The sequence below is a fragment of the Mus musculus genome, chromosome 2 (assembly GCF_000001635.26).
Source record: "Mus musculus strain C57BL/6J chromosome 2, GRCm38.p6 C57BL/6J".
NCBI lineage: Eukaryota > Metazoa > Chordata > Mammalia > Rodentia > Muridae > Mus > Mus musculus.
This window is the reverse complement of record NC_000068.7, coordinates 11,248,805-11,264,741: the sequence shown is the minus strand read 5'-3', so window position 1 is coordinate 11,264,741 and position 15,937 is coordinate 11,248,805. Positions and strand designations below refer to the sequence as shown.

General features: G+C 43.6%; 1 protein-coding gene across 5 annotated transcripts in view; it reads right to left on the bottom strand.

Annotated features, from left to right (window-relative positions):
- Positions 1-15,937, bottom strand: part of Prkcq (protein kinase C, theta) — a 129,322-nt gene that overhangs the window by 36,485 nt on the left and 76,900 nt on the right. For 4 of the 5 annotated variants that reach the window (XM_030248462.1, XM_006497398.4, XM_030248463.1 and 1 more), the window contains 4 exons: positions 11,564-11,673; positions 10,454-10,571; positions 8,425-8,585; positions 3,916-4,089 (listed from right to left, as the gene is read on the bottom strand). In XM_030248462.1, the coding sequence (XP_030104322.1) occupies positions 3,916-4,089; positions 8,425-8,585; positions 10,454-10,571; positions 11,564-11,673 (563 nt within the window). Of the gene's footprint in view, positions 1-3,915; positions 4,090-8,424; positions 8,586-10,453; positions 10,572-11,563; positions 11,674-13,922; positions 14,280-15,937 lie in introns of those variants that run through there. The other variant, XM_006497399.2, reaches the window with a different exon arrangement.

The following is a 15,937-nucleotide window of genomic DNA, read 5'->3' as shown; positions in this document are numbered from 1 at the left end:
CTTGGTGATGCTCCTGCTTCAGCCTCCTGAGAGTGCTGAGACTGCAGGGTGCACTACCTTGCCTGCATTAATGGTATGTTAAACCCAAGAAACCTGGCCATGGGAGACGGGTCAGGGGATAAGTGCTGTCGGGGCAAGCCTGGTGCCTGGGTCTGAAGAAAGGCCCTTCCTGCCATGTTTGCAGAGGGCAATGCCTGCATTCTGCTGCTTCTCCCATTGCCATGGTGCACCTACTCAGGTGCTGTGTTTGATGGGGCAGGATCTGAATAACAAACCAGGACATCGCAAACGGTCAGGGCCTGGGCCCCACCACCACAGAAATCTGATTCATCAAGAAGCCGTGTTAGGAATTGGGGAGGGCTAATTATCTCCCAATCTGTACTGCCTGGTTTTTGTGTGTCAATTTGACACAAGCTGGAGTTATAACAGAGCCCCCCCTTGAGGAAATGCCTCCATGTGATCCGGCTATAAGGCATTTTTCTCAATTAGTAATCAAGCAGGGAGGGTCCATTGTGGGTGGTGCCATCCCTGGGCTGGTAGTCTTGGGTTCTATAAGAAAGCAAGCTGAGCAAGCCAGGGGAAGCAAGCCTGTGAATAACATCCCTCCATGGCCTCTGCATCAGCTCCTGCTTCCCAATCTGCTTGAGTTGCAGTCCTGACTTCCTTGGTGAAGAACAGTGTGGAAGTGTAAGCTGAATAAACTCTTTCCTCCCCAACTTTCTTCTTGGCCATGATGTTTGTGCAGGACTAGAAACCCTGACTCAGACACTGTCCTGTCAGAAGCCCCTTCCTGTGCCTGTGGAACTCCCAGCTGTGTCAGTGCTGAACCTTCTCTTCTTTCTGAGTCCTAATGCAGAAACACATAGTTTTTCCTTTTCCTTTTTGTATTCTCTCAAACACTGGTCAGAAGCTAAGCGGCCTTCTCTGGGGAATCTCCCCGTTCCCAGAGGCCCTAAGCCCCTTCCGCCATGCATCTGCTCGTTTATGACCTTCACGTCCAAATCACTAACAAACAAAACCAACTCAACTTCAGTGACTCTGGAGGGTTAGAATGGTGCTGATTTGATAGCCTAATTAAAATGTCTTTGGGGCTGTCTTTAGCCCCCTAAGAACCATTGCTCCACCACCTCTGTATCAGACCTAATATCCTGACAAATAGATATAAGCCGTTGGAGTGTATTAACTTCACAAAACCCTACTCTCCACCAACGGAAGGGCTGAGATTGCTGTCAAATGCCTCTAAGGCCCGTAGGAGAGATCATCCTGTCTTACTCTGATGTTTCCACCAATGTATTTTTAAAATATCTCTTGACTTATGACTTTGGCTTGCCACTATAAACCTTTGTGAATTTGCTTCTACATTGGGAACATCAACCTGGTGTAATGTAGTTCCTTGTTTCCTCCGCCATGGTTACTCAAATTCAGTTCTAGAATAAACTTTCTCTTATTCCTACATGGCTTCCTCTCTCCTTCTCCTTCTCCTTCTCCTTCTCCTTCTCCTTCTCCTTCTCCTTCTCCTTCTCCTTCTCCTTCTCCTTCTCCTTCTCCTTCTCCTTCTCCTTCTCCTCCTCCTCATCCTCCTCCTCTTCCTTTACCTCCTCCTCTTCCTCCTCCTCCTCTTCCTCCTCCCCCTCTCCCTTCCTTTTTCTTCTTTCTGTCTTCTATAGGCAACTGCCAAGATTTATAGCTGGCCTTCCTTGCTGTTTTTCCTTGTGCTGTTTTCTGAGTAATTTTAAATCTTTTACTAATGATACCTAGGGCCCAAAAGAGAAGGCCCAATTTTCCTGGTAATGGTATCAGTATTGTCTTATAAAGTATGACATGCTTTGGGTTCTAGACTGTATTCTATGTCCCAGTGGGCTCCACAGTGCTTCAGAAGTAGGATATGTTCAGTGAGTCTTCGCCATAATCTGGACATGTTGGGGAATATCCACATTTTTAACAAAATGTTAAAAATGAAAATAATAGCCTAGTAGGGATTTACAATTAAATTGATATTTATTTGAAGGAACTCATGAGAGTGTGGGAAAAGCTAGATAAACTTCAGTGTATTGATTGTGAGTGTATGCAGGGGTAAGATTAGAAATTTGGATAATCTTCCAAACTCTCCACAATGATATGAGTCAGAAAAAAAAATGATTGAGTTTTTGTTCATGGGAGAAAAGGTGGCTAGGGACAGAGTTCCTTGAGAGTAGGAACAGCTTCAGAGAAACTCAGCATGAGGGAGGGGCCATGTTCAGTGTCTACACTGGCCTATATATATATTCCTTCCCCTCTCCTACCCATGAACCTTACATTAACATCCACCTTTTCTGATAGCCTTTAAAAGGACCACAACAGAGAACATGCATGTGGTGGTTTGTATATGCTAGGCCCAGGGAATGACACTATTAGAAGGTGTGACCTTGTTGGAGTAGGTGTGTCACTGTGGGTATGGGCTTAAGACTCTCAACCTAGTTGCCTGGAAGTCAGTCTTCCACTAGCAGCCTTCAGATGAAGATGTAGAACTCTCAGCTCCTCCTGTACCATGCCTGCCTGGATACTGCCATGCTCTTGCCTTGACAACAATGGACTGAACCTCTGAACCTGTAAGCCAGCCCCAATTAAATATTGTCCTTTATAAGAGTTGTCTTGGTCATGGTGTCTGTTAACAGCAGGAAAACCCTAAGAATGCATTTTTATCTGTTTCCTCTTTTTTCTGTCTCTTTAAATACTGCAGACTAAAGAGTGGAATACTGTATAGGAACCTGCTTCTTATACAAACAGACATAAACATAAGGGTCTATCCTACCACACAGCATTTACAACTCTAAGTCATGTTTCCTTGCTGCTTAAAAGAGATGGAAGTTTTTGAGATGGAACCATGGAGGGCAGGTGTAGTGGCTATTCCTGGTTGTCAACTTGACAATATTTGGAATAAACTACAATCCGGAATTGGAAGGCTCACCAGTGACCCTTCTGGAGGCTTGGAGATCCTTATCTGGATCTTGGTTTGAAGATCTTGAGCCATAGTGGCTATGGATTCCAGAAGATTGAATCTCCGAGTTTAAGGAACACACCTTTAATCTGGGCTACACCTTCTGCTGGAGACAATATAAGGACATTGGAAGAAGGGAGTCTAGCTCTTGCTCTTGCTCCTTTGCCTGCTTGCTGCGTGAGACTGAGTAACTGCTAGATCCTTGGACTTCCATTCACAGCTGCGACTGAACAATTGTTGGGAATTGGGCTGCCGACTGTAAGTCATCAATAAATTCCTTTACTATCTAGAGACTGTCCATAAGTTCTGTGACTCTAGAGAACCCTGACTAATACAGCAGGTGACTAAGAGGTAAGAAAAATGTGGGGACAATATCCCACCCCTCTGCATGTATGTGCCACTAGAGGGGTGGCCCTTGGGTAAAGCAAAGGAAGAGAAAGTGTGTCTGAGCAGAAAGTGTGGGTCTCGGAGTTAGACTCCTTTGTAGCAAAGAACCAAGATGGCTGGCTTCTTCTTCCTCTTCCTGAGACCAAAGCCTGGAGGCTTAAAACAAAGGCTTCCCGGGCTTTCCCTCCTGCCTGTAGGACACCTGCTGATGGACTGACTATGGACAAGTTCAAGGCTGGATCAGGGCATGTTTACACAACACACTGACCAATCCTAAGTTAGGAGAGGAAGATCCATTAGACTTAAAACACTCCAGGTCTTGAGAAGAGACTGGGGCTCTCGAGTCCCATCTCAGCTTTAGGGTAATTTTCTCTGCTTGTCTGCCACACACCTGTGTTTTATCACCCCTGGAAAAAAGCCTTTCTTCAGCTGCCGGTCCCGTGTTTTTCTCCTGCTACCCGTTGGGCTCTGGACTTTCTCTACCTTTTAATTCTTTAACTGTCAGAGGAAAGTAACCCGAATAGGAAACTTAGAGAGTAACAAACGCATACCTTGGTCTGGAATGTGCAGAACATGTGTGTTAGAAATGGATGCTCCCATGCCAAGGACAGAACCCTCTTTTCCACCATTGTACACTCGACGTCATCATCCATCAACACCACATCTTTCTTTAAGGCTTTTATTGCGAAAAACTGATTGGTTCTCTTGAACTCTGCCAGGAAGACCTAAAAGGAAAGGGAGACGGCAACTCGGTTCTAGGATATGAGTTTCCACTCATTAAAGAAGAGACAGAGACAGGTTAGGAGAGATTGGCGATGGGAGAGAATGGAAAACTTCTGGTTTCTATCCTGGATAGCATCTAACTGTTTAAGATGCTACTAAGCATTTCAGATCATCCTCTTTTCCCAAGGCTCTCACAAAACTGTTATATATTTGGAAGATTACTCTTTTTTTTCTTCTGGTTTTTAGAGACATGGTTTCTCTGTGTAGTCCTGACTGTCCTGGAACTCACTTTGTAGACCAGGCTGGCCTCGAACTCAGAAATCCGCCTGCCTCTGCCTCCCAAGTGCTGGGATTAAAGGTGTGTGCCACCACGCCCGGCTCTGGAAGATTACTCTTAATGACAAAAAAATCTCAGCGCTGCGGTATAGCTCAGTAGGTAGGTATATAGGTAGGTAGGGTGCTTGTCCAGCATGCAGGAAGCCCTGGGTTTAATCTTCAGCACTTCATAAACCAAGGACGGTGGGCACACCTTTAATCCTAGCACTTAGGAGGTGGAAGAAGGGAGGAGAAATCAGAAATTTAAGGTCATCTGTTGCTACCTGATAAATTTCAGACTATCCTGGGCTGCACGATAGATCTCAGAACAGCCCTCAATTCTGAACACTACAGGATAGGTATCTATGATAATGATAACAATCTTAATAATATTATCTCTGAGTTTAAAGTATAAACTTGCTCAAATTCATGGAATTACTCAGGGGAAGATCTGGCCCCAGAGTTAACTTTCCCACTTCTCCCTTCTGTGTTAACAGAGACCAGAAGGGAGAGTTTAAACAACTTTAGGTTTCCAAAGGTGGCAGGAGAGGACTCTTGGCAGGTGGAAGAACAAGGGGTTTATAAAACCATAGGCATCTGAGCAAAGCCATTGGCATCTCTGGGCTTCAGCTTCCTAAGATTTACAATGCGTGTGTGTTAGTAGTGGGGTCATGTTTGCTGTGCGGTGGTTTGAATATGCTTGGCCTAGGGAGTGACACTACCAGGAGGCGTGGCCTTGTTGGAGTAGGTGTGGCCTTGTTGGAGGAAGCGTGTCACTGTGGGTGTACGCTTTAAGACCCTCCTCCTAGCTGCCTGGAAGTCAGTCTTTTCAAAGCTGTCTTCAGAACAAGAGGTAGAGCTCTCAGCTCCTCCAGCACCATGTCTGCCTGCCTGGATGCCACCATGCTTCCAGCCACAATGATAATGGACTGAATCTCAGAACCTGTAAGCCAGCCCCAGTTAAATGTTGTCCTTTATAAGAGTTGCCGTGGTCATGGTGTCTCTTCTCAGTAATGAAACCCTAACTCAGACAGGGGGACTTCACTGATTTACAGGACAATGGGGACAAACAAATAAGACACAGTGAAGCAAAGTGAACCATAAGCTATAAAATGGCTCCTAATTGAGTGTTATAAGAACTTTTTATTACTTTAAAATTTATATGCTATTTTATATTTATGTTAATATGTCTCTGTGAATATAGGCATGTGTTGCAAGTGCCCTAGGAGGCCAGAAGAGGACATTAGATACTCTGAGGCTGGAGTTACAGGCAGCAGTGAGCTGTCAGAATTGGGTGCTAAGAACTGACTCTATTCCCTTGTAAGAGTAACAGGCACTCTTACCCAGCCATCTCCTGAGCCCCGAGAGTTACAAAGACTCTTAGCATTTGTTTCTTTCATTGACTTTTAGGAAATGTTAAAGTCAATGGTGCCAAACTAACTATATGCAAGGGTCTGGGTTTATAATGATTGTATGGGAGTGTAGTTCAGTTGGTAGCATGCGCTTGAGCATGCAGAAAGCCCTGGCTTAGATCCTTAGCACTGCACAAAACAGGCATGGTCTGCAATCTTGTATTGTGGATGAATAATACTGTGTTCTAGTACTTGGGTATTAGATACTCAGTACTCAATCCTGAAGCTTGGGTATACTTGAGGTGATTTTGGGGGAGTTGGAAGCAGAAAGATCAGGAGTTCAAGGACATTCTCCCACTGTGCAGTGAGGATGAAGTCAGCCTAGGCTTCAGGAAACCCTATTTCTTTGTTTGTTTCTAAGAGATAAACACTTGCCACTGATAGCTGACTGGGACTTGGATGGAACTTAGACATCTCCAGAAAATGTGTAATTTGTTAGCCTTGGCATAAAAGCAGATTGGAAAAAAAAAAGTAGCAGACTACCATTTGGTTAAAAGCCATGTTTTCCACAGAAAGACAAAAGAATGATGAAATGTAAGTTCTTGGGAACTCTTGGTATTCTGAGAAAGAGAAATAGGTCAGCTTAGTTTTTGCCTTCTCAGGGTTCAGGGCCCGGTGTCTCAGTGCAAAAAAGGTACTGTGCACTTGGCACAGAGCAAGGAGGTACCTAGAGCCCAGAATGTCCCCAGGGCTACTTTCCAAAGCATGTATATATGTTTAACTTACTATCACTCTTATTAACCTTGTTTGAGTATAGAAATTCACATGGGAACAAAAGAGGATAAACATTTCATTAACAAAAGCACTCTGTTGGTAATTGTTTCTTTTAGTAAACCATCTTAAAGCCAGTTATAAAGTAAGAGCCAGGAAGGCAATTGCCATCTCCATAATGTCCTTTCAATTTTTCCTATCAGGTTATAATTGCACATTAATTGCAGCTAAATTATAATAAAGACTGGCTGTCAAATTGCCAGTCCACTCTGATTAACACCAAATGAACTGTTGTGGTTTGTATTATGGTGGAAGTGAAAAGAATTCACAAATCCCAGCTACAATTTGCAGGGCAGAGAATTTATGAAAAGAAAGTGCCTTAGTGTTCAGATGCAAACACAGTATTATTCAGCCACAATGGAAGCTCGGGTACACTTGAGTTTGTTTATTGTTACATAAACTGGGTAGATGCTGCTGGCAAAGTCTGACCAGCAGGTGCTTAGTGTAAGTTGGCTTTGGACTCCCTCAGTCATGGAATAGTGACCCTTGGTTAAAATATTCCTAGGCGTTCCAACTAACACTACAAAAATAGTTAGGAACCCTAGTAATAAATTACATACACTTAATGTCTAACATACCAAAAGGTCTGCATTCTATAATAACCCCCTTTATAATCATTAACTCGGTAGTTTTCTTCCAGGTTGTCACTGATGGTTGAAATTTCTTTGTGAGCATGAGTGTTTGTGTGTGTGCGGGTGCACATGCGCACACTGTAGAATCTGAGTTTGAAGTCTAGAGGTCAGCCTTTCACATTGGTTCTCAGGAGCTGTCCGTCTCTTTCTGACTTTTTGAAATGAGGTCTCTCAGCTCCTTAGAACTAATTTGGCTGGCTGGCCAGCAAGCCCAAGGCCACTTCTGGTCTCTGGGATTCCAGTGCTTGGATTACAAGCAAATGCCACCAAATCTGACCTTTCTATGTGGGCTCTGGGAACCGAACTCGGGTCCTTCAGTTTGTAACTCAAGTACTTCACCAACTAAGCTACCCCCGTCCTGAGGATAATTTCTTTCTTTTCACCCCTCTCCTTTCTCTCTTGACTTCTTTTTGTCCTTCACATTCTGTACTTGCTCTCTGTGGCTGACAGAGACACATTATTTCCTCCATCCCTGTCCAGTGAGTAACAAAAGAGGTAGGGAAGGGGGCCTCATTCCAAGGTACTTTTTCTAAGACTTCCTCAAACTACAGTCTTTGTTTGTTTGTTTGTTTGTTTGTTTTGTTCATTGATGTTTTGCCCACATGCATGTCTGTGTGAGGGTGCCAGGTCCTCTGGAACTGGAGTGACAGACAGGTGTGAGCTGCCATGTGGATGCTGGGAATGAACTCCAGTCCTTTGGAGGAGCAGCCAGTGCTCTTAACATCTGAGCCATCCCTGTAGCCTTCAAACTATAGTCAGTGTCTCAGCTTGTGTCTTCTTCCTCCCCACCTTCGCATGGCAAGATAAAAACCTTGGCCTCTAGTACTCCCAAGAGAGCGAATATATTTGGAAGTGGGCCTCTAAATAGGTAATTACAGTTAGCTGAGGTCACTCCCTAGGCACATGAAATGCAAAACAATTTTGAGGTGTGGGGAAGAAACAATGAAAAACTAGAAGGAAGAGTAGGCACAGGAAATGGGCATTTCTCTGACTCCTTGGTGCTCAGGCATCAAACTCATTAGTTCATGAGTATGTAGGCTTAAAACAATGGATTTGGGGCCAAAGATCCATAGGGAACAGAGACTGCTATTACTGCAGAGTTACTTAGCTCCCGATTTAATGTTGGATGCTCTGTCATCTCACGACACGGTGGGGGGCGGGTGCTCTCTGGCCCTGTTTGCACACCTTCAGGAACTTGGTAGCATACCTTGCCAAAACTTCCTTTTCCCAACATCTTGTGCAGGATGAAGTCATCGATCTTCAGTTTCAGCTGCAGTGAAGTCCTGCGCATGCTCACTTCGGGTTCAGGAGGACCGGCCGATTTATTTGACCCATCCAAAGGGGAATCCCAGGAAATGCCCTGGGGTTCTGAAAACAGCAGATCAGTTATTAAACATGAATGGGTAAGTAAGGTCACTCACTGTAGGCACTTAGGGCACCACCCACTTCTTCCATCTTTCATTCCGAAGTTCCATCTAATTCAGTTTCAGAATCCTTCTGCATCTGTCTGTAAACCTGGCATTTGGGCTGGGTCTCTGGCTAGCTAATAGCCTGGGCAATGGTCTAACTGAAGAAATACTGGACCCAAGGTCATGGTTAGTGTGGCAGTGGTGGTGCACGCCTTGAATCCCAGAACTGAGGAGGCAGAGGTAGGCTGATCTCTGAGTTTGAGGCCAGTCTACAGAGCAAGTTCCAGGACAGCCAGGGAACCCTGTCTTGAAAAAAACAAACAACACCATCCCTAAACACGAAAAAGTCCTAAACTCAAACCCAAACCAGAACAAATAGAAAGAAAGAAAGACAGACTGACAGACAGGACTCATCTCAATCAAAGACTACATATTTGTGTGTGAGAGAGAGGAAGAGAAAGGGAGAGGGAGGCAGGGAGAGGGAGAAGCCAAGAGAGAAAACTTTTAATAACATCAGATTCTGAGGAAATAGGAATCTTCACAGATCTGGGGAACGGATATCACCACTGTTTGTAACTACCAGACATACTGACATCAATTTCCATTAAGTAAAATGTGAGCTCTGAGGACACGCAATCAAGCAGGTTGTTAAAGATCTAAACCACACCATGTTTTGTGGTCTTCAAGGCTGTGTGCACTGATCATCTCTGAGGACGATGCTCCTTACTGCTTGGGAATCCTTCTGAGATGGACTTTGAATCTCTCTTGAAATTTTATGTCAATTTAGTCCTTGTATGATGCCAGAAGAAGGATTAAAAAGTGTTTTTAGGAATCCTTACTATGTATATACTACTATCATTAGTATTGCTTCTTTGTGTGTATGGATATGTGCATGTGAGGGCATGCACATATGTGTGGGTATGCATACATGTATGTGTGGGTGTGCGCATGTATATGGAAGCCAGAGGTCAGCCCTAACTGTCATTCTTCTAGCAGTATCTACCTTGGTTTCAAAGCAGGGTCCTTCACTAGCATGGAACATGCCAATTAGGCAAGGCTGGATGGCAGTTGGACCCAGGGATCCACTTGTCTCTGCCCCGCATGCCACCAGGATTACAGATACATACCGCCATTAACGGCTTTTTTATTTTTCATTTTATTTTATTTTAATAATGGTTTGGGGATTGAACTCTGGTCCTTGTGCTTGCAAAACAAGCACTTACCAACTGAACCATCTCCCCAGACCCTAGTATTCTTTAAGTTCAAAGACCATATCTCATAATGTTTGTTGAAATGATTCAGTTCCCAGAATCATGTAGCTGCATTTTCCCTTGAACCCCCTTCAAGCAGAAGGCAGAATGAATCTCTACACATGACAAAGTTTAAGGGTTAGGGCTCTTCTTCCTTCCTGTCTCAAAACCTCACAGGAGAGTCTCCGGGCAACAGTGACGATGCCCCAATGACATTTCTCCTTGTCTTGCTTTACAGTAGACTAACATCTGTAAAACCACCCAACATGGCCAGGAAATGACATTCTAGAACTCTGCCAGGAGCAACGCCCTCACAAAAAAATTCTAGTTAGGCATATTTTAGTTTTACTCTTAAAAGAAGAGTAGGAGGGGAAACTTTAGTCAGGATATATTGTATATGAAATGGATCTATTTTCGATAAAAAAAAATAGGGGCCTTGAGGTTGGTGACTGGATTTGTACTCTTTAAATAGAGAAAAAGAAACTCATCAGACTAGGTAAATGAAGAACTTAAGGCCAGAGAACAAGTGGATCGTGACAAGTGACCGGCATTGATGGTCAACTGCAGTGATAGTTACCTCTTTTCCCAGGTGTTGGTACGCATGGTGGCCTGGTTTCGTTTTTGGTGGAGCATGGGAGACCAATTTCAACTGGGCCTTCTCGGAAGATGTGTTCTGAATCTCGTAAGGAGCGAGCCTAGATCATAAAAAGGGTCAGACAACCCAATCACCAGTAGTTGGCGCCATTTCCCACCCACAGAAATCATACTGTATTGTCCCTAAGGACAGAAGGCTGTGAGGAATTTTGAATATGCAGGACAGTCAACACTTTCCTTTCTTTCTTTCTTTCTTTCTTTCTTTCTTTCTTTCTTTCTTTCTTTCTTTCTTTCTTTCTTTCTTTCTCTCTCTCTCTCTCTCTCTCTCTCTCTCTCTCTCTTTCTTTCTTTCTTTCTTTCTTTCTCTCTCTCTCTCTTTCTCTTTCTTTCTTTCTTTCTTTCTTTCTTTCTTTCTTTCTTTCTTTCTTTCTTTCTTTCTTTCTTTCTTTCTTCTCAGTAGGTTTAGAGTTCCTTGGCCTTGCATGCAACTGCTACATTCAATGTATCAGCAGCAGGCTCTTGGCTCCTTTTTCACACTTCAAGGGTACTAGCTGGAATCTTCTATGTAAGTAGCCTCATTCCATAACAAGTCAGGACAGAAAAGAAGGTGAACAAAAATACAGCTTATGTAGAAGGTAATGCCGAGTCTCAGTGAAAATTGGTTCTCAAGAGATAGGAATTTAATCAATGTAAGACAAACAGACAGGCAAAAGTTGCCCAGACTAGACACAGTGTCCTGTGACCATTCTGGAGGGAATTCTAATAAATACACTTTCTTTCCAGCTTCTTAGAGATCCCTAAAATACAGATATAAAGCTGGCAGTAAATCCTCAATAATTTGAGTGAATTTGCTTTCTTTCTGTACCTTCTCATTCTATACAGAGTTTAAGATATTACAGATGGCCACACTGATGTATGAATTATTAATTATCTCAAAGGTGGGATTATGGGGATGAAGGTGAAAATATCATGGCAAGTGTTCAGAAGGACACGCAGGGACATCCTGTGGGGTAGACAGAGCAAGAAAGAATGGACGTGGGTGGCCCTTGTTGAGAGGACATCGGGAATCACATCAGTGTAATGTCTGCTTTACCTGTTGGGTGCTTTCAATCATCGCTAGTGCTTCAGCCATTAGCTTCTGGTTTATACCACAAAGATTGGCAACCTTTGTCTGGCATCGGTGGTGGACGTTCATGCCACATGCTGAAACGAAGAAAGTAGCTCGTGAGGAGCAGGGAAAGAAGCCGGGAGTGCTTCAAAATGACACCAGGTACAATGTGAGCATCACAGTCTCACATCTAGAGAAGAAAGTCTGTGGCTGGCATGGCATCTGAGATGGCCTGTGGATGGAAGCGCCAAGAGGACCATGGTTCTATTGATAGTGTTAGAAAATTTGAGGATACAAGAGGTTGTCCTCCTGCTCTGGGACAAAGCTTAAACTCTGGCTTAAGCCTGAAGAAGGGAAATGGATAGCGATGAGATGGTGTTTGTATGTTAACAGGTAGGTAGGAGGAAAGAGGCCCAGAGACCATGGGCTCACTTTAGGAAGAGGTATTGTTATACTTCCTGGCTGGTTATGATGGAGGCACAGAATGAGGGCAAAGGTCTGAGCCCTGACTAGTGGGGGAGGAGGCATCCAGGATGGCTGTGTCTCTTGTGGACAGAACTAAGAGACTAGACGGAGCTTTGGAAGGGAAAATCAAACTGGTGGGGGCCCAGGAGTGAAGGAAGCTCTTTGATGAACTGCAATGTACTGGGAAGTTATGGTAGTGTTCCTACACACAGCCTTCCACAGAAGTCATAAGAAGAGCATCACAGACCTCATCTCTGGATTTAGATAGTGATGCTAACATCAACCTGACAGCTGGATGGAGATCATGTCTCAGTTCCCCGGCCCCTAAACACATGCATGTCCAGATATCATGCAATTACAGGCTAATTAAGGGCAGAGGAACGATGTAGTTATTAGAGTTTTGCTTATGGTAATGTCAAGGCCATAAAGAAAATGGGATTTCTTACATATGTGTTAATGTCTTAACTTTACACCTATGCCATAGTTAATTGCAAGAGCCACAAGAAAGAGCACAGCACCCTCAATCACTGTAGGTCCTGGACGCTGTGGATTTTAGATTTTCCACAAAGAAAGAGATGTGCTTGATTCGTGAGCATCTCTCTCTCTCTCTCTCTCTCTCTCTCTCTCTCTCTCTCTCTCTCTCTCTCTCTCCCTCCCTCCCTCCCTCCCTCCCTCCCTCCCTCCCTCCCTCCCTCCCTCAAGGGATAATGCTGTCTCCATAGGCTTCTTCTAACTCTTAAATCCTACAAGCAACCTGATTCATAAGTCCTGATAACAACACCATAAGGGACTAACTTCCACTTCCTGTGACCTTGTGATTCCCTGTTCATCTATAGGGGGATGTGTGTCCTCACCAGTCTATGGAAATACCACTATTACACCATGTTCTCAGTTTTTAGAAATTTTTCCTTTTGAAAGATCGCTATTACAATCAACAGAAAAATTAGCATAACAATTCCAAGCTCCGGTAGATGGAACTCTAATCTCGAGTACTACTTGGCTTCTACCAAAATACTTAAGCATTATCCTAATAGAATTAGGCAGTTAAGACCCAAAATTTAATCTTCACTGGGTATTAGCCATTTATGCACAAAGATCTTTACACAGTGACAGCAGTTCACCAAGTACAACTTCTCTTTCATTATTATAATTAATTGCAGTCATACATTAAAACATCTAGACGGGCTGGCAGGTGGCTCAGTGATTTAGAGCATTTGCTGCTCTTGTAAAGGATTCCAGTTTAGTGTCCTGCACCTATGTCATATGGCTCACAACCTCCTGTGACTGCAGCTCTAGGGGACCCAATGACCTCGTCTAACCTCTGTGAACTCTTGGACTCACATGCATAGACACACAGAGAGATACACACAATTCAGGATAAAAACAGAAGGTTAAAATAGCAAGATAAAATTGTGGCATCTTTTAAGTAGTCCACATTTTTCTAGATAGTTCATCATAAAAACTAATAAAACCTTATCTATAAAACATTTGTTATAAAAATTCTTTTAAAATAAAACCTTTTAGGTATATTTAAAATTTTTAATGGTGGTGCTAAAATTTCTGCATTGTTGGTATAACTACATTGGATTTGTTCAGTAGGTTTTAAGGCTTCCATTTCATTGTTGTTTTTGTTGTTGTTGAGACAGAGTCTTACTACGTAGCCTAGGCTGGCTTTGAACTGGTCATTCTCATGTCTCGGCTTCCCAAGTTCTGGGAGTATAGGTACGTATGTAAGGCACCAATTGAGAATTAGGTATATTGGGATTTTTATTTTACTTTGCTCCTTAAAATAGTAGCTAGGTCTAAGCTTGACTCTGATGCTCAGTTGGGAAAAATGGCTTTTATTCCCATTGTAACACCACGGGTCTTTGTTACTAACCTATCAGGTGAAAACTTGACCTCTGGGAGCGCAAATAGTCCCTTCTGATGACTATTTTCATAGGAGTTATTGTGGGGAAAGAAAGAAGACAGCGTTGAGGCCTGAAGATCAGGGCACACGAGAAGATGACCAGGGAGGAGGTGAAGGAAAGCTGAGGTGAAGAGAGAGGGAGAACAATGACTAGAGGGAGAGACAAGGAAGGTCAAGAAGGGAGGAGAAAGCCCTGTGGAGAACACAGGGTGCTCAGGAATATAAAACACCTAAAATGGATGTTGAATTGGGGAGGGGAAGGGAGGGAAGGAAAGAGGGGGGAGGACAGGGGGGGATAAAAGAAAGGAGCAAAAAGGGAGTGGAAGAGGGGGAGGGGATGGAATGGGAAAGAGAGAATGTTAGAAAGGCTAAAGCAAGCACGTGCGAGTGTGAAATAATGCCAAGGAATCTTCAGGGAAGTTCTAAGTGTTGCAATCATACTGTCAAGATGAACGCTGCCTTAGCAGGTGGCCACCCAGGCTCCCAGGAGATGACCCCTGCCTGAGATGGTCACAGGAGTAGCAAGCAGTGAGAGCTTCATCATTGGCCTTTCTGCTTATGTGGTTAGGGTATTGGGACATTATTGTCACCTAAGAATTAATGATATTTTTTCCATAATTATGTATGCCAGCATTTTCCTTACAAACAAGCATATGGAAAAAGGACATAAGTAGGATTTGGGGACCCATAAAGGGATTCTCTTCTCATCTATCCACCCACCTACCCACCCACCCACCCACCCACACATCTATCTGTCTGTCTATCTATCTATCTATCTATCTATCTATCTATCTATCTATCTATCTATCTATCTATCTATCTATCTATTTGTATTTGTGTGTGTGTAAGATTTATTTATTGATTTTATGTATATGAGTACACTGTAACTGTATTCAGACACACCAGAGGAGAGCATCAGATCCTATTACAGATGGTTGTGAACCAACATGTGGTTGCTGGGAATTGAACTCAGGACCTCTGGTAGAGCAGTCAGTTCTCTTAACTCCTGAGCCAACTCTCAGGATTAAGATTAATTATAATCTTAATAAAGGGATTATTAAGGTTATTCTGACTGCCAGTAACTACCATGGTAACAATCTGCAAACTCCACTCTTTCCACCTCTACTAAGATGCCATTCTTGGGGCCCACCAGGTTCCTGAACACCACTGAGCTAAGGAAGGAGAGACAGAAGAGGAGGATGGCCTTTCACTTTTAGGAGGCCATCTCCAGGTCTTAAAAGAGAAGAGGAAACAAGAATGTTGCAAAGCAGAAGAAAAGGGTGACATATTGACTGGTTCACCATCAGAAAGGTCTTTATTGTGCTAAGAAAGGGTCTTGTGAGGAGGCATCAGCCCTCCCCTTTCTTACCTAGAAGGCAGTGTGCTTTGTCACCCTTTCTGAGGCATTTTCGCCCTTGTGACTCCCTAGTTATAGTATTTCAGTTTTTAAACTTAGAGTTTTAGATCAGGAATGCCTTGTTTCTCTTTTCGCTATAGATGTGACTACCTGCAGCTAAAGTCCCAGAGTTCTTCTCACTAGCCAAATGTATATGTATGCTTGCTCGTTGAGGAGATGACAGAAATAATCTCATCAACTGGTACTAACATGAGCTCCACAAAGCTTGATCTGATAGAATTAAGATAGGATAGCCTGGCAAACATAGAAGTGGATGCTCACAGTCACTATTGGATGGAACACAGGGCCCCCAATGGAGGACCTAGAGAAAGTACCCAAGGAACTAAAGGGGTCTGCAGCCCTATAGGTGGAACAACAATATGAACTAACCAGTACCCTTGGAGCTCATGTCTCTAGCTGCATATGTATCAGAAGATGGTGTAGTCGGCCATCATTGGGAAGAGAGGCCCCTTGGTCTTGCAAACTTTATATGCCTCAGTACAGGGGAACGCCAGGGCCAAGAAGTGTGTGTGTGGGGAGGGCAGTGGGGGGGAAGGGTCTGGGGGACTTTTGGGATAGCATTTGAAAT